The following is a 23,207-nucleotide window of genomic DNA, read 5'->3' as shown; positions in this document are numbered from 1 at the left end:
CTCTAAATTGAGTTGACATCAGTGTAGTGTCAAAGTGCCAGGTTTAATGCTAAGAATAGTGTAAGAGCTAGGCCAGTTACTCAGTATAAGCAATAAGAACAGTCAGGATGGAATTTAGCTTTGATATTTCTAAATCTGTTTAAATCAAATTACACCTTAAGGAATAGGCCATTCTCTGGTTAGACAACTGCCATATTCTTTCATTTTACTTACAAATTCTAACTTAAAAATTAAACATGTTCCCTATTTTAAAACATAAAATCAGACTATTTAAGTATATAAATGAGTTCCATCTTTCAACTCTCACTCTTTTAAAATATGTTTATATACATTAGTACTTTAAAAAGTAAGGTAAATGTATAAATGAATAGGGATATATCATTCCCTAACAGTCTGTTTGGGTGTTTTTGTTGTTCGTATGCCTTCAATAGAATACAAAAGGATCAGGTAATTTATCCTTGGTAAAGTGTCTTGAAAGCCATTAAAATCCTATCTTTTCAGTCCAGATTCCTTAACTGAGAATTAAATACTTCCTTCCAGCCTTGTCTTTTCTCTCCTCATGTAAAACATTGTATTTCCATCAAATTATTTTTTAATTTCAAAAATATCTTGTACTTTTCTAACTCTAGATTTTTGTTCATACAGTTAAATTCATCTTGAATGCTCTCCACTCCCTTTCTGTAACCTTTCCTTCCCTCAGAATACAATTTGAAGTCCATCTTAGACCGCAAGAACTTGGTGTGAATACCTGTGGCAATTCCTGTGTCATTCTTAAATTTTGTATGATCATGTGGCATTTTTCTTCTAATGAATTATTATGTAGGGTCTCTAACATGTCTAAAATGTTGTTACTCTATGGCTTTCATGTCATTAATAAGATCATATGACCTAAGGAATCAACTCTCCCATCTTATTCCCCTCTCATAGTATCCAGCATGATTTTTATGTTCTTTTTTGGTTTTAATTTTTATGTCATTTTAGCCAAGCAAATAGTAGTTATATGCAAAGTTTGCTCTTTGAATTATTTAACATGTTAAATAATTGTTTTCATTAGTATTTTTCTAACATCATATATGCTGACGTTGGGGTTGATTTAATGGTAATCTAAAATATTAAACTCATTAATTGAACCTATATTTATTGAGTACCTCCTTAGTACTTGATATTGAAGAATACGAAGATGAATGACACCCCAGTTACTGCCCTCAAGGACTTCATAATCTACTCTCAATTTGTCATAATTATTCTTTGTAGTAAATTTCCATTTTGTAAATTATTGTTCTTCATTTGATAAATCTTTCAAGTGGGTACATTTTTAATTCAGAATTGATACTGAAGCAAAAAATTTTGCTCACCATCCTTAAATGATATATATTCTTTATATCTGTATAATATTTTCATACTAAATTACTAAAGGAAGAGAGTTCATTTTCTAACTTTTTTTTTAACTGCTAAGTTACACTATAAAATTCATGAACACCAGCTGTTTTCTGATGAGGAAAGTCTCTAAACTTTAGTTGTAACTCTGACCTTTATCTTCCATCTAATTTAGCAGGCACAATAGTGTATCTAAGCTGGAGATATGAAGATAAATTCTGATGCTGGCTTCCACCAACTCCTGTCAAATCCTATGTGGAAGGAATTCCACTCTTTCTTCTTCCATTTCTTTTTTTAAATTAATTCTGAAATTCCATTTCTTTTTTTTAATTTATTTATTTATTTTAATTGGAGGCTAATTACTTTACAATATTGTAGTGGTTTCTGCCATACATTGACATGACTCAGCCATGGGTGTACATGTGTTCCCCATCCTGAACCCGCCTCCCATCTCCCTCCCTATCCCATCCCTCTGGGTCATCCCAGTACACTGGCCTGAGCACCCCGTCTCATGCATAGAAACTGGACTGGCAATCTATTTCACATATGGTAATATACATATTTCAATGCTGTTCTCTCAAATCATCCCACCCTCGCCTTCTCCCACAAAGTCCAAAAGTCTGTTCTTTACATCTGTGTCTCTTTTGCTGTCTCGCATATATGGTCATCATTACCATCTTTCTGAATTCCATATATATGTGTTACATTTCTTTTATAGAATTTAAATTGCAGTAACTTTGCCATGTCTCTGAAACTCTAATAAATACACTGTATTCAAAGGCCATACATTTTCTCATTCTGTAAAAACTCTGCGTGTTTAGTGTTACCCAAAACTGTGTTCACCACATGCTTTGGTGCTATTTTCACTAATTTAGTAAACAACTAGATAGAAGATGGTTTGTTAACCTGATATTAAAATAATTATGTATGAGCTTAAAACAGTAGTTCTCAGTCTCAGCTATACTTTCAGTCCAGTTAAATTAGAATCCTTGGGACTTGATTTGACATCAGTGTTTTTGAGAGCTCCTTTGATTCCAAAGAGCAGCCAAAATTAAGAACCAATTGAGAAGTATCTAGTTTCAGTTCAGTCGCTCAGTCGTGTCCGACTCTTTGCAACCCCATGAATCGCAGCACGCCAGGCCTCCCTGTCCATCACCAACTCCCGGAGTTCACTCAGACTCATGTCCATTGAATCAGTGATGCCATCCAGCCAGCTCATCCTCTGTCGTCCCCTTCTCCTCCTGCCCCCAATCCCTCCCAGTGTCAGAGTCTTTTCCAATGAGTCAACTCTTCGCATGAGGTGGCCAAAGTACTGGAGTTTCAGCTTTAGCATCATTCCTTCCAAAGAAATCCCAGGGCTGATCTCCTTCAGAATGGACTGGTTGGATCTCCTTGCAATCCAAGGGACTCTCAAGAGTCTTCTCCGACACCACAGTTCAAAAGCATCGTTCTTCAGTGCTCAGCCTTCTTCAAGTCCAACTCTCACATCCATACATGACCACTGGAAAAACCATAGCCTTGACTAGACAGACCTTTGTTGGCAAAGTAATGTCTCTGCTTTTGAATATGCTATCTAGGTTGGTCATAACTTTCCTTCCAAGGAGTAAGCATCTTTTAATTTCATGGCTGCAATCACCATCTGCAGTGATTTTGGAGCCCAGAAAAATCAAGTCTGACACTGTTTCCCCATCTATTTCCCATGAAGTGATGGGACCGGATGCCATGATCTTTGTTTTCTGAATGTTGAGCTTTAAGCCAACTTTTTCACTCTCCACTTTCACTTTCATCAAGAGGCTTTTGAGTTCCTCTTCACTTTCTGCCATAAGGGTGCTGTCATCTGCGTATCTGAGGTTATTGATATTTCTCCCAGCAATCTTGATGCCACCTTGTGTTTCTTCCAGTCCAGCATTTCTCATGATGTACTCTGCATATAAGTTAAATAAGCAAGATGACAATATACAACCTTGACGTACAGCTTTTCCTATTTGGAACCAGTCTGTTGTTCCATGTCCAGTTCTAACTGTTGCTTCCTGACCTGCATATAGGTTTCTCAAGAGGCAGGTCAGATGGTCTGGTATTCCCATCTCTTTCAGAATTTTACACAATTTATTGTGATCCACACAGTCAAAGGCTTTGGCATAGTCAAGAAAGCAGAAATAGATGTTTTTCTGGAACTCTCTTGCTTTTTCCATGATCCAGCGGATGTTGGCAATTTGATCTCTGGTTCCTCTGCCTTTTCTAAAACCAGCTTGAACATCTGGAAGTTCATGGTTCACATATTGCTCAAGCCTGGCTTGGAGAATTTTGAGCATTACTTTATAGCATGTGAGATGAGTGCAATTGTGCGGTAGTTTGAGCATTCTTTGGCATTGCCTTTCTTTGGGATTGGAATGAAAACTGACCTTTTCCAGTCCTGTGGCCACTGCTGAGTTTTCCAAATTTGCTGGCATATTGAGTGCAGCACTTTCACAGCATCATCTTTCAGGATTTGAAATAGCTCCACTGAAATTCTATCACCTCCACTAGCTTTGTTCATAGTGATGCTTTCTAAGGCCCACTTGACTTCACATTCCAGGATGTCTGGCTCTAGGTGAGTGATCACACCATCGTGATTATCTGGGTAGTGAAGATCTTTTTTGTACAGTTCTTCTGTATATTCTTGCCACCTCTTCTTAATATCTAGTTTAGAGTTCACTAATACATTCAGAGTTTGTGTTATACATTTGCCTCCAAGAACTTTAGATTTCTTTGACACAATTACTTTACCCAGAGAATTGATGGTTAGAGTTTATGTTAGTAGATGTCTTTGATCACACAACGTTTTTACTTGTCCTTTTTTCTCTCTAGTAAATCGGAGCATAGAATCCAGGCTCCTTATTTCATACTATAGGCTATGTGTCTGTGCTAGTAAATGAAGGATTATAGTACCTGGCATAATGTGGCTGACTCAAAGACAATCCTTTTCTTAAAGCACTGTTTAGAGAAAATATATAAAAAGAGAGGGTTGAACTTTCTCGAGTCATTGTACTGCGTTACTAATGAAATATTATGAAAGAATACCACATTACATTACATTTTAGAGAACGTGATGTTTGAATTTCTATGATTTTTTTGCTTTCTGACTTTCACTGTAGCTTGTTTTTCACAGAAGCTTTTGATTATTAAATGGTACTGCTATACACTCATTGAAATATTAATATGTGCTTAAAATCAAGTGTGGTTTGCAATGAACAGCTATCATCACTAATTGACTACAAAGTCAGAAATGATTTTGGACTTTAGGGATTTTGAAAATTGAAATTTTTAGGGTAAAATTAAAAATTTTTGATAATTAGGAAAGGGATCTTTCTTTAAAAAAAAAAGTCTTGTCCTTCTGATAAAGATACCATCATAATTTGAATGCTGAAGCTCAAATAATTTGGCCACCTGATGAGAAGAGCTGACTCATTGGAAAAGACCCTGATACTGGGAAAGATTGAAGGCAAAAGAGGGCAACAGAGGGTGAGATAGTTAAATAGCATCACTAATTCAATGGATATGAATCTGACCAAACTCTGGGAGATAGTGAAGGATGGGGAAGCCCAGCATGCTGTAGTCCATGGGGTTGCAAAGAGTCCAACACGACTTAGTGACTGAACAACAGCAACAACAAGATCATAAAATCCTTCAGGGCAAGAACCATGTTATATGCTAAATATATATTTCACATACAGTAGAAGAAAAATATATGTATCATCCATAAATATCTTGGATTAATAATTCTCCTTAATTTAGTTGATGTAACTCATCATTTTCTATAGTTTGTTCTTTAAAATGTTTTAGAAGAAATTTTATGTACTAAATACTGTACTGTTTTATTATTGTAATGTCATACCTTGTGATTAACAATGGAAAAAAAAATCCTTAAGTCCCCACAATGGTAAAAATTAAGGGAAATATGTCTTTTACAGTTGTACGTTTAAATAATAAAATTTAAATTTTTTCAACTTAAATATGTGATGGCATTAGCAATGCTTTTATGTCCCTTTTCCTCCCCCTTATTTTATTTTTTAGCTAGAGTTAAACTAATCCTTAATTTGATTATGATTGAATATTATGTAGGAAGGAGAGGTAAGCTATAGGATACAGCTCACCAGAGTGCTATGAACAAAGAAACAAACAAGGAAGCACAGAATATGTTTAGGTAATGTGATAGAAAAATATCAGTTGCTTGAAATCAAGTATTTTACTGAGAGGGTAGCTCATAGTATAATAAGACTATGATTCAAACAGATATGAGATTAAATCCCAACTCTGACATTTTAGGGCAAAACTTTAAGCCATTCTCAATTTCTTCACTTAATTTATGATTCTTACTTATGTAACAAGATTTTTTTTTTTTTTTTTGAGTACTTGTTTCAAAATGCAGAGCAACTGTTTTTCACTCTCAGAAAAAAGCAAGTAAACATCAGAATTTATTGTAGTTAAATACATGGTCCTTCCCATAGAACTACTGTTTTCTAAACAGGCCTCCTATAATCAAACTGTCTCACTCATACTTAAGGGTTCCATAAATTCACTCAGTCCCTGGATCAAGAAACAATAGGACCCCCTGTGTTGGTCCTCTGTCCACCATCTTTTTATCTTAGTATCCTTATTGTCAAATTATGTATGTACTTGTTAGTTGTCTTTCTTCTCTGTTAATATTTAAGTTTCCTTAGAGACAAAGCTTGTCTGTTTTCTAGCTGTTGAAACCCATGTGCTTAGAATAATGCCTAGCATATACCTGGGTGTTTAATAAATATTTGTTGGAAGAATGAAAGGAATGAACAAATACAGTATTAGATATACCTGCTTACTAAGGAGCTAAGTGGAGAATTTTTTTCTACTGATAGATCATCCTTTATAAATGATGTTGCTTCATCTGGGAAATAATCTATTTAACCATGGGAGGTAGATTTCTAATATGTAAAATTTTAATGTATACCTTTGGTAGGTCTGTTGCTTGGAGTCTTCAGGGATCTATAAAAAACACCAGCATCTCTCTTAAGAATTAGATTGCGTCATTACCTGGCTGTCCTTGGGGTCAGGGTTTTGATTTTTTCCAGTGCCTCTACCATCCTCAGTTACAGTGCGCTGCAACCGTACGAGCCTAGGCAATTGCTTTGGAATTACCGTCTGCCCTGCTGTTCTCAGTTCCACCCAGGGGTTGGCTACAGGCCAGTCTTTAAAAGACCTAAAGTTTTACAAAAGCTATTGCAGCTATTTCTAGGCCTTGAATAAGACCTTTAGTGAGGGTGTACCAGAAGTCTAAGAATAAGATTCTAAAGGACCTTTGAGCTAAAAATGCTGACTGATAATCAGTTGAAATCTGTATTAGACCAAGAAGGATGCTGAAAGAAACAGATAATAAAATTCAGAAAAATGGAACTACAGAAGATATTTTAAGAAATGAGAGGGGGAAAAAGTGAACATTATATTTTGTTATACAGAAATGTGTGCTGTGTGCTTAGTCGCTCAGTCAATGTCCAGCTCTGCAACGCCATAGACTGCAGCCCACCAGGCTTCTCTGTCCATGGGGATTCTCCAGGCAAGAATATTGGAGTGGGTTGCCATGCCCTCCTTCAGGGGATCTTCTTAACCCAGGGATCCAACCCAGACCTCCCACATTGCAGGCACATTCTTTACTGTCTGAGCCACCAGAGAAGAGTCATGACTAATGAGTATAGTGTTAGTGATAGTGATATACTTGTGTTTTGATGGAAAACCACATATTCTAGAGAAAAACTATTCATGATAAACAGCCTGAGTCATTGCTTCTAGTATTTAATTAAAAGTGTCCGGAAGTCTCCATAAAATCTACACAGAAATACTTTTTACCTCTTTGTTATTGTATGGGCATTGCTGCCTTTCCTCGGAAACAAATATACTCAAGATAATAAAAATTGATACGTTGAGTCTATTTAACTACATTTTATGATCTTTAAAAAGATGCCTCTATAGTATGAATTGGGCTTCCCTGATAGCTCAGTTGGTAAAGAATCCACCTGCAATGCAGGATGTTCCAAATGTTAGTCCATAAATCAATTGCTGGAATATATCTTAAGGAAACAAGTTAAATGATAGTTTCTCAGAACATCCCATAGAAACCTGTCTAACTAGATGTGGTTAAAATACCAATGATACGAAGCCATATTAAACATAATCAGATCAGATCAGTCGCTCAGTCGTGTCCAACTCTTTGCAACCCCATGAATCGCAGCATGCCAGGCCTCCCTGTCCATCACCAACTCCCGGAGTTCACTCAGACTCACGTCCATCGAGTCAGTGATGCCATCCAGCCATCTCATCCTCTGTCGTCCCCTTCTCCTCCTGCCCCCAATCCCTCCCAGCATCAGAGTCTTTTCCAATGAGTCAACTCTTCGCATGCGGTGGCCAAAGTACTGGAGTTTCAGCTTCAGCATCATTCCTTCCAAAGAAATCCCAGGGCTGATCTCCTTCAGAATGGACTGGTTGGATCTCCTTGCAGTCCAAGGGACTCTCAAGAGTCTTCTCCAACACCACAGTTGAAAAGCATCAATTCTTCGGCGCTCAGCCTTCTTCACAGTCCAACTCTCACATCCATACATGACCACAGGAAAAACCATAGCCTTGACTAGATGGACCTTTGTTGGCAAAGTAATGTCTCTGCTTTTGAATATGCTGTCTAGGTTGGTCATAACTTTCCTTCCAAGGAGGAAGCGTCTTTTAATTTCATGTCTGCAGTCACCATCTGCAGTGATTTTGGAGCCCAGAAAAATAAAGTCTGACACTGTTTCCACTGTTTTCCCATCTATTTCCCATGAAGTGATGGGACCTGATGCCATGATCTTTGTTTTCTGAATGTTGAGCTTTAAGCCAAGTTTCTTTCACTCTCCACTTTCACTTTCATCAAGAGGCTTTTTAGTTCCTCTTCACTTTCTGCCATAAGGGTGGTGTCATAATAGCCCTTTTTAAATTCAAAATAATAATTACCAGGCACTGAACAAAGTGATGTACGTACATACCCTTACTTAAATTCTTAAAGCACTTTAAGATATGTATTGTGCCTCTTTTATAATGAAAGATACCTGAGGAAAAAAATATTCAAAAGCTTGCTTAGGTCACATAGTTAGCAGTACAGTCAGGATTTGATGGCACCCCACTTCAGCACTCTTGCCTGAAAAATCCCATGGATGGAGGAGCCTGGTAGGCTGCAGTCCATGGGGTTGCGAAGAGTCGGACACGACTGAGCAACTTCACTTTCATTTTTCACTTTCACGCATTGGAGAAGGAAATGGTAACCCACTCCAGTGTTCTTGCCTGGAGAATCCCAGGGATGGTGGAGCCTGGTGGTCTGCTGTCTATGGGGTTGCACAGAGTCGGACACGACTGAAGTGACTTAGCAGCAGCAGCAGCAGCAGGATTTGAATTCAGATCCAGCTGGCTCAAAACTGTTTACTCATTACAATTGGTTATCCTACCTTTATATGTAAAAAATATTTATGTACTTTATTTATATACAAAATAGTATGGCAAATTTTCTGTCATTCACACCATACATTTTAGCAGAACTGAGGATATGTATTAACTATGAGATATGATTATCCTAAGTGCCTTAGGGTTATCATATCCTAAGAGGTATGGATATATTACCAGAGGGGCAAAAAACAGCCTTCATATGCAACAGTTTAAGAACAATTATTTGTATGTCCAGGATTGTTTGGATTTGAGTTTTCTTTTTAATTACTGATATAGATTCCTAAAGTGTATTTGGGGTATATTTAATTTTTTTTATTATACAATCAATAACAGTTCACAGAAGAAAAGCTTGGCCAGGCAGAGAAGACAGAATTGGATGCTCACTTAGAGAACCTCCTTAGCAAAGCTGAATGTACCAAAATATGGACAGAAAAAATAATGAAACAAACTGAAGTGTTATTGCAGCCAAATCCAAGTAAGAAACTTTTTACCTTTTGTCTACATTATTGACTAATCTTATTAAAAGATACTGTTAATAGGTTTTTTAATGTGTTTTTTAAGAAGTTTTAATGGCTATTGGAAAACATTTTCCGGTTATGGCTTTGAGGTCTATGTTATTTTGTATGTATGTTTTTGGTAAAGAAGGTGATAAACACTTCATTGGGTATCCTCTAAGAAATTGAGAGAGAACGTTTTTAAGGCCTTTGGAGAATCCTATTGAAATTTCAGGCAGCAGCTTTGGAATTTTAAGAGTTATGAAAGCCTGTGAGATAATCTTCCTTCCTCATCCAGGGGAGAACTGCCCCTATATAATTAAGGGAAAATTACATCGAAACTTAAGCAGTTACCAACTATTAATGTTTAAGTTTTATGTTTTTACACAGATTACTCCATTTGATTTTCAGACATCTCCATAAGACTTTTCAGAGCACCTAACTCAATAACCTGGCAAATAAGATGCACAATGATTGTTTTAATTGAAACTCACAAGTTAGCATTTTGTTCAATGTAGCATAACTAATTAAAAGTAGAACTTGAACTAGAACCAGGTGTATTGACAGGGAGCTTTACAGATCAAAACTAAAGGACAAAATCAACAGCAACAGTTCCTGCTTTCCTTTTCCCTTTCCCCAGTGTTATTGTGACCATGTCGTGAAATGCCATAAACTTTCTTTCAGATACTACCTCCAAGCTTTAAACTTTTTGCTGTTATATAAACCTCAAGCACTATATTGCTCAGACTCTTTGCGACTCCATGGACTGCCCACTAGGCTCCTCTATCCATGGAATTTCCCTGCAAGTATACTGGAGTGGATTGCCATCTCCCTCTCCGGGACATCTTCCAGACCGAGGGAATGAACTCACATCTCCTGCATTGCAGGTGGATTCTATAAAGCGGAGCCACTGGGGAAGCCCAAGCACTATACTAAATATTAATACTGTGCCATTTTAATTAAATTGTGGTGACTTTAAAATAGTCCTTTTACTCTTTGAGGCCTTTTGTCTTTAGACACTGTGTGTTATATCTTCCTCATTTAAGGCTGCTGCTGCTAAGTTGCGTCAGTCGTGTCCAACTCTGTGTGACCCCATAGACGGCAGCCCACCAGGCTCCATGGCACCTAAAAAAAAAAAACAAAAGAAAGCAGTATACATTTTTCTTCTTGTTTTTTGCTCTAGCCATAGTTCCTCCAATATATAGTCTCTCCTACAGCATGTTTTTGTGGTTGGCAAATAATGTCACCAACAGTGTTGGAAAGGATGTCAGTAGAAAGAATTACTGTAGCTCACATAATTTTATTTCAGTGTTTACTAACAGTTGTTTTTGTGTTTTATTTTGTGCTCTCATTACAAAGTTACACAGATTTTAAGTGGTTAGACCGAATCTTTTTCCTGTAAGCCCTGTTATTTTTAGTGTATGATTTTCCAGAACCTAGGATTTTTTCAGAAGTGTACATTGCATTATAGTGGAATTGCCTGCATTTCTTGTTAAGATTTTATTAGGACTTTTTGATGCCCTAAATGAAATATTTATTTAAAATACACCAGTTTTTTTTTTTTAACTGAATGAAATCAACATGGGATTCGGCTTTAAACTTTTGACCAAGTGGGTAAACAGGTGGCAAAGATACGAATCACTCACAGTCAGAAAATGAAATTCTGAGATTTAGTTAACATTTTCTAAGGGGTTTTGTTTTCAACTGACTTATTTTGGTTTTAACTAATTTAAAGGTTTTTAAATTCTTACTTAAAAACTCTTCTGATGCTGCACCAGAGTCTACCACAAATCCAAGCATTGTTCCAACAGCGTATTTTGTGTATTAAAATGAACACTTTTGCCAACTTCTGAAGTGTTTCTGTTACTGGTTCAACTTATTTTTGAAATTTTCAGTGCACTGTGTGCACTGAATTATGTGAGGTGCTTAGAAGGAACCTGTTTATCTTCTTTTGGGATCATAATTTTAATTTATATTTAAGCATTTTTTTCTGGAAACTTTTACTTTTTTCTTATTTGTCTCTGAAATATCTCACTGTTGGTAGCAATGTAAATATGAATTTCTTCAATATGATAACCAAGAGTTTACTCAATTTTAATAATTTTTTTCCTTTTCATTTATGATAACTCCTATTACTGCTCTTAATCTTTTGTGTTTTAAACTTATTTTTAATGATAAAATCTTTTGAATGAATACATGCTCAGATATTTATATACTTTAAACATAATTAAATAAAATTAAGTCAAAAAATCATATTGCTGATCTCTGTAGACTATTCCAAGTCTGGACTATTCCACTCCTTAAACTCCCAATATTTAACCTCTAAGAGGGAAATTGAGCATATAAGCAAACTAAAGCACAGTAACAGTGGCAGAAGTATACAACTCGTCAATTTCTCTAGGTACCTTATATCTATATTTTTATAGTTGGAAATCCCTGATTTTAAAATTGTAAACACATATTCAAAAAGTAAAAGTTACATACTATATGAATGGGTCTAAGGCAGCTTCACTAGATATGAAGTGAGCACCAACCCTTTCTGAAACTTAAAATCCCATATTTATAATAGTCTTGAAAAATGAAAGTGTTAGTCACTCAGTCATGTTTGACTCTCTGCAACCCTGTGGATTATAGCCCGCCAGGCTTCTCTATCCATGGGATTGTCCAGGCAAGAATACTGGAGTGGGTTGCCATTTCCTTCAGGGGATCTTCCTGACCTAGGAATTGAACCCAGGTTTACTGCATTGTAAGCAGATTCTTTACTGTCTGAACTACCAGGGAAACGCACTTCATTTTAAAATGTTTTTGTGCCAAAATGTTTTATCATATTTTTAAAATGTAAGTTTCTTAGAGTTGTATAATATTCTAACATGCAAATGAAAAAGTATATATTAAGATACGTACTTGAAAGCATACTAATTTCTTATTTATTTTACAAAGTGATAAATGGCTAGCAGGGGAACAACAGTCTTTCAAATAGCTTTTTGAAATCATTTGGTAATTTAAACTTTTTTTCTAGATGCCAGGATAGAAGAATTTGTTTACGAGAAACTGGATAGAAAAGCTCCAAGTCGTATAAACAACCCAGAACTTTTGGGACAATATATGATTGATGCAGGGACTGAGTTTGGCCCTGGAACAGCATATGGTAAGTGAAAGGCAAATGTCTGCTAAGAGATATCTTTACTTTTAGATCTTTACTTACTTAGAGACATCATTAACATTTACCTAGTATTAGTAGAATCAGTTTTAACTTCAAATATTTTGTGTTAAAATTTTAGATGAAGTGATAAACATAACCACCAAATATATACAGTATGACTTAATATGTTTAAGCATATATTCTGAGAATTCACATTATCTTTTTAGGTCTAAATAGGTATTCCCATTGAATCTTACAACTCCTTTGTTATACTTCTTGAGATACATTGCAGTTTCTGTTTGTGTCTCCTCGAGTTGATTTTTCTTTTTAAAGCTTTCCTGAGGACTTATTTCTATAATGTGCATGGCACAAACTAAGTGTTTGAACTAGTGCTTTTATTACACAAGTAATGTCAATACCACAAAAATGTTAACAGTGGTTCTCTCTGAATGCTTGTTAAGACTTCTGCGAGAAATTGGTCTTTATTTGGATTGTGAAATGATAGGTAAATTAAGTGATTTTCTACATATATAGTCCTGATTTATGCATGCATGTGTGCTGAGTCACTTCAGTCATACCTGACTCTGTGCGACCCTGTAGACTATAGCCCACCAGACTCCTCTGTCCATAGAATTCTCCAGATGAGAATACCCCAGTGGGCTGCCAAGCTCACCTCCAGGGGATCTTCCTGACTCAGGAATCGAACCTGTCTCATGTCTCCTGCATTGGTAGACAGGTTCTTTACCGCTAGCACCTCCTGGGAAAGCCAGCTGATTTATAATAGCACATAAATTCTGAGACTAAATGACTAAACTACTTAGTTTCAGTAGTCCTTATGTCAGAAGGACCTGAGTAATGAATGCTGGTAATCCATTAACTAGCTTTTAGATCTACAACTTTGAAACTTTTTTACACTGTGTTCTTCAAAATACAGTTCTTTCAGAAGTCTGAAAATGCTTTAAATTTCTATAGTTTTGCTTCTAAATTTTAACTGTAAATTTCAGGAAAAATGTATATATTGATCAGATTTGTTAATTGCCGCCTTATGCCAAACTCAGTTGGGTGCAGGGGTCATAAAGGTACATGAATGACCCAGCTGTTTCCATCACCAAGCTGAAGGTCTAGTAGAGCAAAAATATTCAAAAGCCTTCTAAATTTTTTTCCTTTTTAACCTGCTTAACCTGTTTATACCTCTAATAATTCCATTGAATGTACCCTGATTATTGGAATTGGGCTTTGTGAATCTATTTATTAGTAGTTAATAATAGCTAGCAATTGAAACGGAGAAGGCAATGGCACCCCACTCCAGTACTCTTGCCTGGAAAATCCCATGGGTGGAGGAGCCTGGTAGGCTGCAGTCCATGGTGTCTCGAAGAGTCGGACACAACTGAGTGACTTCACTTTCACTTTTCACTTTCATGCATTGGAGAAGGAAATGGCAACCCATTCCAGTGTTCTTGCCTGGAGAATCCCAGGGACAGGGGAGCCTGATGGGCTGCCGTCTATGGGGTTGCACAGAGTCAGACACGACTGAAGCGACTTAGCAGCAGCAGCAGCAGCAATTGAATACTACAGGAATTGGGCTAAGCACTGTATAAATATTATTTTAGTAAATCCTCACTTAAATCCTACTTGTAAATTTTGTTATCTCTGTGTAAGAACAAGGAAACTGAATCTTAGAGAGGTTACATAGTTCATCTATGATCACACGGAGCTAGTAATTCAAATGTAGATCTGTATCCAGAAATTGAGCTCTTAACTGCATGTTATATTATTACCTTCCTTACAAATTAGATCTAATGTCATCCGAACATAAAGGAATTAAGATCCACAGAACTAAAGCTTATTAGAGGTAGATTAGTCCTACTTCCAGTTAGAACCAAGCTTGAGGTTCTCTTTTTCGCTATTTTCCACTGACTTTGTCCTATTTAAATACTAGGCATTGTGTGCTGCTGAACAGATTTTTTTAACTTAAGATACAAATGTATACTATTATTTGTAGACACTTGAAATAAGTACATAAATATAGGAACAGAAGAATTTTTACCTGGTCTACTTATTAACATATTTTAAGAATTATACTTTTATAAGCATATCTGTACTATTTGAGCTATGACCATAAATATTTTTAAGTGTATCTGTCCTCTTTTGTCTTGATGGTAGAGTTAGTACAATTAACTATGATATGATAAAGAATTTATCTTTGTCATTTTCACTTACATATTTATAATCTTAAATTTACTTTCAAAATAAAACTACCTTTTATGTGTGTGTGTGTTCAGTCGCTCAGTCATGTCTGACTCTTTGTGACCCCATGAACTGTAGCCCACCAGACTCCTTCTGTCCATGGAATTTTCCAGGCAAGAATCGTGGAGCAGGTTGCCATTTCCTACTCCAGTGGATCTGCCTGACCCAGAGTTTGAACATGCATCTCTTACATCTCCTGTACTGGCAGGTGGATGCTTTACCACTGCATCACCTGGGAAGCCCAAAACTATCTTACCTACAGTTAATTTTATTTGATTTTTACTTAAATAAACAAGTAACAACTAACTTTAAGGCAGATCAAATAGCTGATTTATCTTAACATGATTTTCTGACATTACCAGACAGTGTTTTTAAAAAAAAAAAAAAAAAAACTTCTTTTCCATTGCAGGTAACGCCCTTATTAAATGTGGAGAAACACAAAAACGAATTGGAACAGCAGACAGAGAGCTGATTCAAACTTCAGCCTTAAATTTTCTCACTCCGTTAAGAAACTTTATAGAAGGCGATTACAAAACAATTGCTGTGAGTTGGAAAATGTTCATTTTTTTAGTAAAACAATTTAGGTATATACTTACAGGTAAAAACTTGTAGTTTTTAATGAGCAGTTGCACTCTTAATGACTTTGTAGATATAGCAGATTAGAAGAATTAAATAATCAGAAGAACGAAATAATCCAGCAAGATGTATAATCCAACAGAATACAAAACTAACCAAAATAGAGGATTATTAATGATACAGACTCCACTTCTATGTCCCTGTAGTGTTATTGAGATGTCTTTACATCCAGTTTTGTTCATTATCAGCACTGAAATCTATATAGAAATTCCTGGAATGATTATTAAAATGTGGCACAAATTATTGTCATAGTATAGCCATACATTTAAACTGGGAGCCAGAATCATAATGACTAGAAGCTATATTTCTGGCTATTAGACTTCCTGTCTTTTTGTATCCCTAGAAGTCTATTATCTTCTTTTAACACAGGTGTGTTTTATTTCTTAAATATAAGAAAAAAGAAATCACTTCCCAAACCTAATCTATTAGTCTATTATTTTTTTAGTTTAAGTTGTGTTTTAAATGATGGAGAGTAGTGTCCTAGGTGAATATTTTTTCCTAAGATTTTTATTGTAAATACTACTTCAAACTTAATTTTCATATTTCTTATTATAGAAACTCAGTATGTTTACAGTGAATCTGTGTATAAAAAGTGTTTGGCCTGAGACAAAGGAAAAATCACAAAGATGAAATATGATTGAAAAGATATCGTCAACAGGATGAAATTTGATGTGTGGAATCTAAGAATTAACAAAGCAAACAGTAAATTCTTATAAACTAGTATATTATGAAGAAGCTTAACATTCCCCTGAGGAATTCTAAGATACCATACTAACATTTATTCATGATTCATTCTAAATAAATGTGAAATTCTGTTTTCGGAGTAGCAGAGTTGCTTGTGGTGCTGCAGCACAGGGTTGCAAGGAGCCTTGCGCTAGGGCCTCTACCTTCTTCACCTTAGGTACTTGCTAGATTATCTGTAACAGGCTGAAACAGTTTCTCAAGCTGAGCACTACTAACATTTTAGTTCGAGTAATTCTTTGTTGTAAGAACTGTACCACGTTGTAAGATATGTAGCTGCGTCTCTGGCTTCTACCCAGTGGATGCCAGTAACATCCATCCCCAAATTATGACAACCAAGAAGATATTGCCAAGCATTCCTCAACGAAGAGCAAAATCACAGAATATTAAAACTAATATCCTTTGTTTCTACCATCACCTGCCATCTTTCCCAGATCTAGAATGTCTCTATCGTTTTTAAATTGCAGATAGTGAGAAAATGGAGTCTGACACCTGAAAGGTCACTTAATGGCCAATTTTGTAATCATAGATCTTTGTTCATCAGATGATTGTTAAAGGGGAGAATAGTACTTTAAATGTGTGTGCTCTTAGTGGATTTTTAACATCATTAGGCTTTATTTTCTTTCCTGTATTTATAGAAAGAGAGGAAACTATTACAAAATAAGAGACTGGATTTGGATGCTGCAAAAACAAGACTAAAAAAAGCAAAAGCTGCGGAAACTAGAGCATCAGTAAGTACTGTTTTGTTTTGTTTTTAAATAAAAAAACATTTTAGGTTAATAACTTTTAAGTCTTGTAAAAGATTTCACTTATATATTATGCAAGCTACAGTCTATCATTAAGACTAGAATAGGACTTTAGGATATTATTTTTGTATTTTTTAAACTTTTCAGGACTTAATACATTAAATCAGTGACAATAATCATATCAAGAGATGTCAGTATTCTTACTTTAGCAATCCACTTGTTGCTAAAAAAAATTGAAATTATAAGAGCTCCTAAAAAGCTGTGTCATATTTTGCAGATAACCTCAATGGTAATAAGGAGATAGATTTATTATATTTGAAAGAGAAAAATAGATAGTAATTAAGATGAGAATGAGTCAAGTTTGAGAATGCTTATGTGTACCTTAAAAATTAGATATGACTGCCTTTCCACGTGTGATTCAAACTGACTAAAGGAATTGTCACCAAGAATAGTTTCAAAAACATTCACACAGTGGCAACATGGATGCCCAGGTGGCTGTTTTGAAGGAGAGGAATCCCATTTAGATAAATAAGTTCTGGTATGATTTTTATAAAACCAACCTCAGAGTGGTCTTTTAGGACTGAATGGATATATGTTAAATAAAGTAGTTCAGTGATTTTATATATATATATGTGAAGATATATAAGTAGATATATATGTAAAACTTTCTTTAAAGATTTTATTTATAAAGCCTCTAATTTAATATAATTTACGTCTCTTCCAAAGTTCAGAGATATTAATCAGACTTGAATTAGAGCACAATATAAACAAGTTTGAATTTATTAGATGAAGCTAACAAGTTCATTCTTAACAAGCAGAGGGATATGTTTTGTTAAGAGACGTGACATTCCCACCGCCTTCTGTTCCCAACTCACTACCACTACTGTCATCAAGAGTCCCTGCCTTAGGAGCATATTACCAAGGTGCTGGTGGAAGTCTGTTGTGGCTCTCTTGTTTTGGAAAAGACTTGGTTTAGAGTGAAATTTAAAACTAGTGACTTGGTGTTGGAGAATGATGTCTTACGAGATTTACCCCAGCAGTTTATATGAGCAGAATAAATTATTTTCTTCTAGACAGTTGCCCTTTAAAGATTCTTAATTAGCTACTGCTGGAGAACTATCTTTGACAAGACTTGAAGAATAGAGAAAAAAATGAAACCACTAGGAGTTTGTTTTGCCTTTTTTTTTTTCTTTTCCTTCTTTGACACATGTCATGCTTCCTAGTTGGTGGCTGGGGAGGTTACTCTAACCTCAGACTTTCTTTGATTTTACTTCCTTGTATAAATTTCCTCAGATTGTTTTGTAACTAGTTTCTCTGTAAGTAAGGTTTGAGACCTGTGCATATCAGCACTTTTTAAAAAATTTGTTTCCCAGTTTCTTGTGACCTTTTTTTAAATTTTAGATTTACTTAATGCTAATTTTGTGCAAGTTGCTTTGCTGAGAAGGAGTTAGTATATAAATGGTGCAAAATCTCTGCTGCCCACAGTTTACAATCTAGCATAGTAGATTGAATTTTTTGGTGATTTAGCCTTATCAGTAAAATATTTATGCCTGTATTCAATATTGTGACCTTACTAACCTATTTTATTAGTTAACATGTTGAAGAATGGTAAAGCAATATCAAAGACATTTCTCAAAAATACACCAATGAGCAGAAAAGAAAAAACCTCCCTGAATATTTTACAGTGAAAACAAGTACAGCTTTGAAAATAGTATAAAGAGGAGCAAAAACAAATAACTTCTGCATCTAAGTTATAAGGCACTGTCATTATTAACCTAATCTTAGTCTGTATACAGAAGTCTGTGCCTTTAATCTAAAAACCAAGTGAATTTATAGAACCATCATATAATCTTAACTTTAATGTACACATATTAGAATTTAAAGTTTTAAAAATACAAGGATTGACTTGCCTTTCATATTTCTTCAGGATATGCCAAGACCTGGCTGAGGCTGATTGAAAGAGAACGTGGTTGAAGGCATCATACACTAATAAAATAGGAATGATCTTTGAATAGGGAAATTGTGGGCAGACAGAAGGACTAAAATAGGTGAAAATTTGATAAAACTTTAGGTGATTGTGGCAGTTTTTAAAGTAATGCATCTTCCCCAAATAATTCCAATTTAAAATCAAGCATCAGCCATGTTTTTTTATCTTTGAAAACTTGAATCTTTTGAAAAAAATTGAATAAGTATCATAATATGAAAGTATGTGTTCTAATTGCCAAATCCAACTATACCAAATTCAGATTTTAGAGTCTGAATTTATACATAAATATATAGTGCCTTTTATTACACAATTAAAGCTGTTAATTTTATGTTAATTGACATAGATATTAAAATATATTAATTGACAAAGAAAACAAAATTTACTTAGTTGGATTTTTTTTTTAAGTAGAAGACCATCTTATTATCAGCTCTTAATACTTGTTTGTGTGTTGTGCAGAAGTAACTTGTTTCACTTTTTTCACTGGTATAATGTGTTCTTTGTCTCTTACCTATGCACTTAAGCAACTAAACTCAGCACGCCTTGAAGGAGATAACATTATGGTAAATTTCTCTTACATGCTCAACCTCCTGCATGTAAAATGGCTGAAGGTTTGTTGGCCTACTGTGTTTTCTACATCTTGACTAAAGTGCCTTCTCTTGCTATTATCTACATGTAAAAGTCTAAAGTAGTTGAAGCTGTGCATTCATTAGTCTAACAAAAAATACAGAGAATGCTAGCTGAAGTAATACTGGAACTTGAAGAACAGAAATTATGTGTTCTAGTTGACAAATTCAGCTACACCAAATTCAGATTCTAGAGTCTGAATTTATACATAAATATATATTGCCTTTTATACACAATAAAAGATGTTAATTTTTTATGTTGACATAGATATTCAAAGATATTAATTGACAAAGAAAATTAACAAAATTTACTTGAGTTAGAGAAAAGTATAAGGTATACAAATTTACTTTGCTTCACAGTACCTTCAGTGTTTACTTTAATTTTCACCCAAACTCAACACAGAATTAATTTCTTCTTTGTAATTCCAGGCCAAAACAAACCCTAGTAGTTTAGGTATTTCTGTAGTGTTGAGGACTGTGCAAGCAAGCTCAGTCACTTCAGTCGTGTCTAACTCTCTGTGACACCATGGACTGTAGCCTGCTGTCCATGGGATTCTCCAGGCAAGAGCACTGGAGTGGTGGGTTGCCATTTCCTCCTCCAGGGGATCTTTCTGACCCAGGGATCAAACACATGTCTCCTGCAGCTCCTGCACTGCAGGAAGATTCTTAACCGCTGAGCCATGTGTTAATTCACTTAGGAGAGTTGCTGAATAGTGATGTGATAGCTTTGAATTAGTAATGAGTATTATTCTATAGTATCCTGTATATTTTATTGAGCTTGATTTGAGGAAATTTTTGAGGTGGTAAGCATATTTAATTTTTTAGCAAGATAGAAATTAGTAAAATCTAAACATTGTCCCAAAACTCATAAATGTTATTAGCCAGTAAAGATTTATAGGTACAGTGTTTGTCATAATACTCCTGGGTGTATTACTGCCATAGAAGTAGATGGAATCCACTGTTAAGTAGTAAATAATTGGCAGTTTTTATTTGTTAAATCAGTTGACTACTTTTATTTCATTAGCACTGTACTAAAAGGAGGGGGGGAAACATGTAATAGAAAAGATTATTATACAGAATATGTAAAATGCATTTGTTTTTTAAACTACTCCAATTATTGAAGCCCTGGCTAAATTAGGGCTTTCCTTAGATAGCAAGAGAATGCATTCATTTATTTCCATTGTCCTATTTATATGTAGGTAAATGAGAAGTATGAGACTGTTTCACTCATTGGTACTTTAGTATATAAGTCATTTTAAATCATGCTAAACAGTTATCAAGACTTTGTTTGATTTATTAGGCATTTGTTTTACTACTTGTGTCATCTACTTATAAGATATGTTTAACTCTGGTAACTTTAAGTTCATCATATCTCAAGTTTATTTTGCCTCCCCTCATGGCTCTATCAACATTTTGTGTCCATTTATCCTTGCTTTATTTTAACTTCCTAAAATTGCAGAATTTTGAACCTAAATGAGAAATTAGAAATCATATACTCTAAATGTCTCATTTTACTGATGAGAATACTAGAACTGAGAGGCGTTAAATATTCCCAGTTTTGGAAACCTGTTATTAATTTAGAATTAGTATAAGACTCAAACATCAATACTATTAAACATAGAAGGCATACTTTCACAGTATATTAAGCTTTATTGATTTAACTATTACTGTTTAATCTGTTAATGTGACTCTGGAAAAAGTATGCCACGTGAATTAAAATATTTAATTTTTCTATACTAAGCTGTAGAAAATGTTAAATTCCAACTTTCTTTCATGCTCTATATTTTTCTCAATTTTTAATGCTGGCTAGATTTGGGCAGAGGAAGTGACAAAAGTAAGTAAATTATTAAGCTACAGAATTATGAAACAAGAGTTTAAATGTCATTCTTTCAGTAAATCTATATTGGGCAACAACTATGGGGCCAATCACAGTCTTTGTTAGTATGTCTTATAAAATCTGAAAATTATTATGGAAAGCTCAGATCTGTTTGGCTAGTAGTAGTTCCACAGAGTAGTATAACAGTGCTTCAGAGATGTTGTTTGTACACACTCTGATAAATATCAGGTGTCTGTTATATTAAGTGTAATCCTTACAGTGCCTTGCCAGAAGACAGTTCATAAATACTTGGTTTATTCATATGATAATTTTGTGAATTATAGTTAACACTATGTATCTTCAGAGAAGTGAATATATCATGTCACACACATGAATTTTCAAGGTAACTGAAGCTTGTTTTCTCCAGCTCCAAAGCTAATTTTTCTGTCATTCTAGTTGAAAATATTCATAAAAAATTAAATACAGGATAAAATATATTTAACTTTGCTTACAGTGAGGCTTATTATTATGAACATGCTTTATGTACTGTGAAGCAATTGGATTCTTTGTTTTTGAAGTATGTTGTCTCCTCCCTCATTGTCAGACTGTCACTTTTAGACACTGTCCATATTACCATTACTGCCCGTCTCTCTACTTCTGCTACCATTTCTAATCTCTTGGTTAGGAAAGCAAATACGCTAGTTTAAGGAATAAAATTATGACTCGTGCAGATTTATTTCAGGTGCTATTTGAGGTCTTCAGAAGCATTTTTCATTTACTTCTCATGTTTAGAATCTGACGTTGAGATGAGGACAGTCCTGGGGATAGAGCCCGGGTGTTAATTGGGCCCCTGACTATTAAATAGTTTTATAAACTTAAACTTATTTTCTGACTTAATAGGATTGCTGACTATGCAGTCTTATTTCAGGCATAGGTTATGGAGCATGACTTGGAAATCCAATGTGGAATTCTTGACTAATGCCCATGCTCTCACTCCCTTTCATGGAATCCATTCATCAGCTTAGTTATGGTTACACCCTGGCCTCTCATCTCTTCTTCCTGAACCTCTAGCATGAAAAGAGGACAGAATAACGTGGAAGAGAAAGTAGTTTGGTCAAGAAAGGGTCTCTTCCACTTTGGTTAGCATACAGGTACATCAAAAAATTTTTGCAGATTTGATCTTGCAGTCTCTACAAATTTGGGAAATGGCTGATATAATATCCAGAAACTCATGAAACAAATATTTACATTATTATGCTGGTATATGTTTAAAAAGTTTAAAATAACATAAAAATGAATTTCTAAAAATATTATTATTCTCACTTCTGTCATTTTTATAATTTAAAAATGTATAATTTTAAAACTTCATATTTCTGGAATATATTAAGGTTTAAGCCCCTATAAAAAGTAGATAATACTGACCAAGATTTCATAGCAAATGCCTTAGAAGCTTTACCAGAATTTCTGGCTTAAAATAATTAACCCAGTCCTGATATAACAAACCAACACATTTCTTGCCCTATATCCAATTTATATCCTAAAAGAACTCTCCTTGCTTCTCTCACCCAAGCTATGCTTTAGATCAGTTAGTCCAGTAACAGTAATTCTAAGCAGTAGAAGATCTTTTCCCTAGAACTCTATCCTAATTACAAAATTAAGTTGTTGGAGAATGAGATCCTCTGGAGGACAGAATAAAAACTCTCGACTCATTGTCTTTCTCTAAACCCTTTTTCTGTCTCTTTTAATATGGATTATTTTCTTCCTAAGTAAATTATTTGTGCTGAACCTAATTTCACTTACCTCAACCTCTCCAATTAATTATAATCAATTAACATTTGTCAGAAGTAGAGATGGTTTGGGACATTAGACTGTTTGCAGCTACCCCAAACATACACTGCAACTTGTTCAAGAAACACAAT

General features: G+C 34.9%; 1 protein-coding gene across 4 annotated transcripts in view; it reads left to right on the top strand.

Annotated features, from left to right (window-relative positions):
- SH3GLB1 (SH3 domain containing GRB2 like, endophilin B1) overlaps positions 1 to 23,207 on the top strand; it is a 43,796-nt gene that overhangs the window by 2,809 nt on the left and 17,780 nt on the right. The window contains exons 2-7 of one of the 4 annotated variants that reach the window (XM_006080488.3): positions 9,190 to 9,331; positions 12,370 to 12,498; positions 15,149 to 15,282; positions 16,755 to 16,847; positions 19,371 to 19,409; positions 21,283 to 21,306. In XM_006080488.3, the coding sequence (XP_006080550.1) occupies positions 9,190 to 9,331; positions 12,370 to 12,498; positions 15,149 to 15,282; positions 16,755 to 16,847; positions 19,371 to 19,409; positions 21,283 to 21,306 (561 nt within the window). Of the gene's footprint in view, positions 1 to 9,189; positions 9,332 to 12,369; positions 12,499 to 15,148; positions 15,283 to 16,754; positions 16,848 to 19,370; positions 19,458 to 21,282; positions 21,307 to 23,207 lie in introns of all 4 variants that reach the window. The other 3 variants (XM_006080486.3, XM_006080487.3, XM_006080489.3) reach the window with 3 other exon arrangements.

The sequence above is a fragment of the Bubalus bubalis genome, chromosome 6 (genome assembly GCF_019923935.1).
Source record: "Bubalus bubalis isolate 160015118507 breed Murrah chromosome 6, NDDB_SH_1, whole genome shotgun sequence".
Lineage (NCBI taxonomy): Eukaryota > Metazoa > Chordata > Mammalia > Artiodactyla > Bovidae > Bubalus > Bubalus bubalis.
The sequence above is the reverse complement of the archived record's forward strand: the minus strand, read 5'-3'. Positions and strand labels throughout refer to the sequence as shown.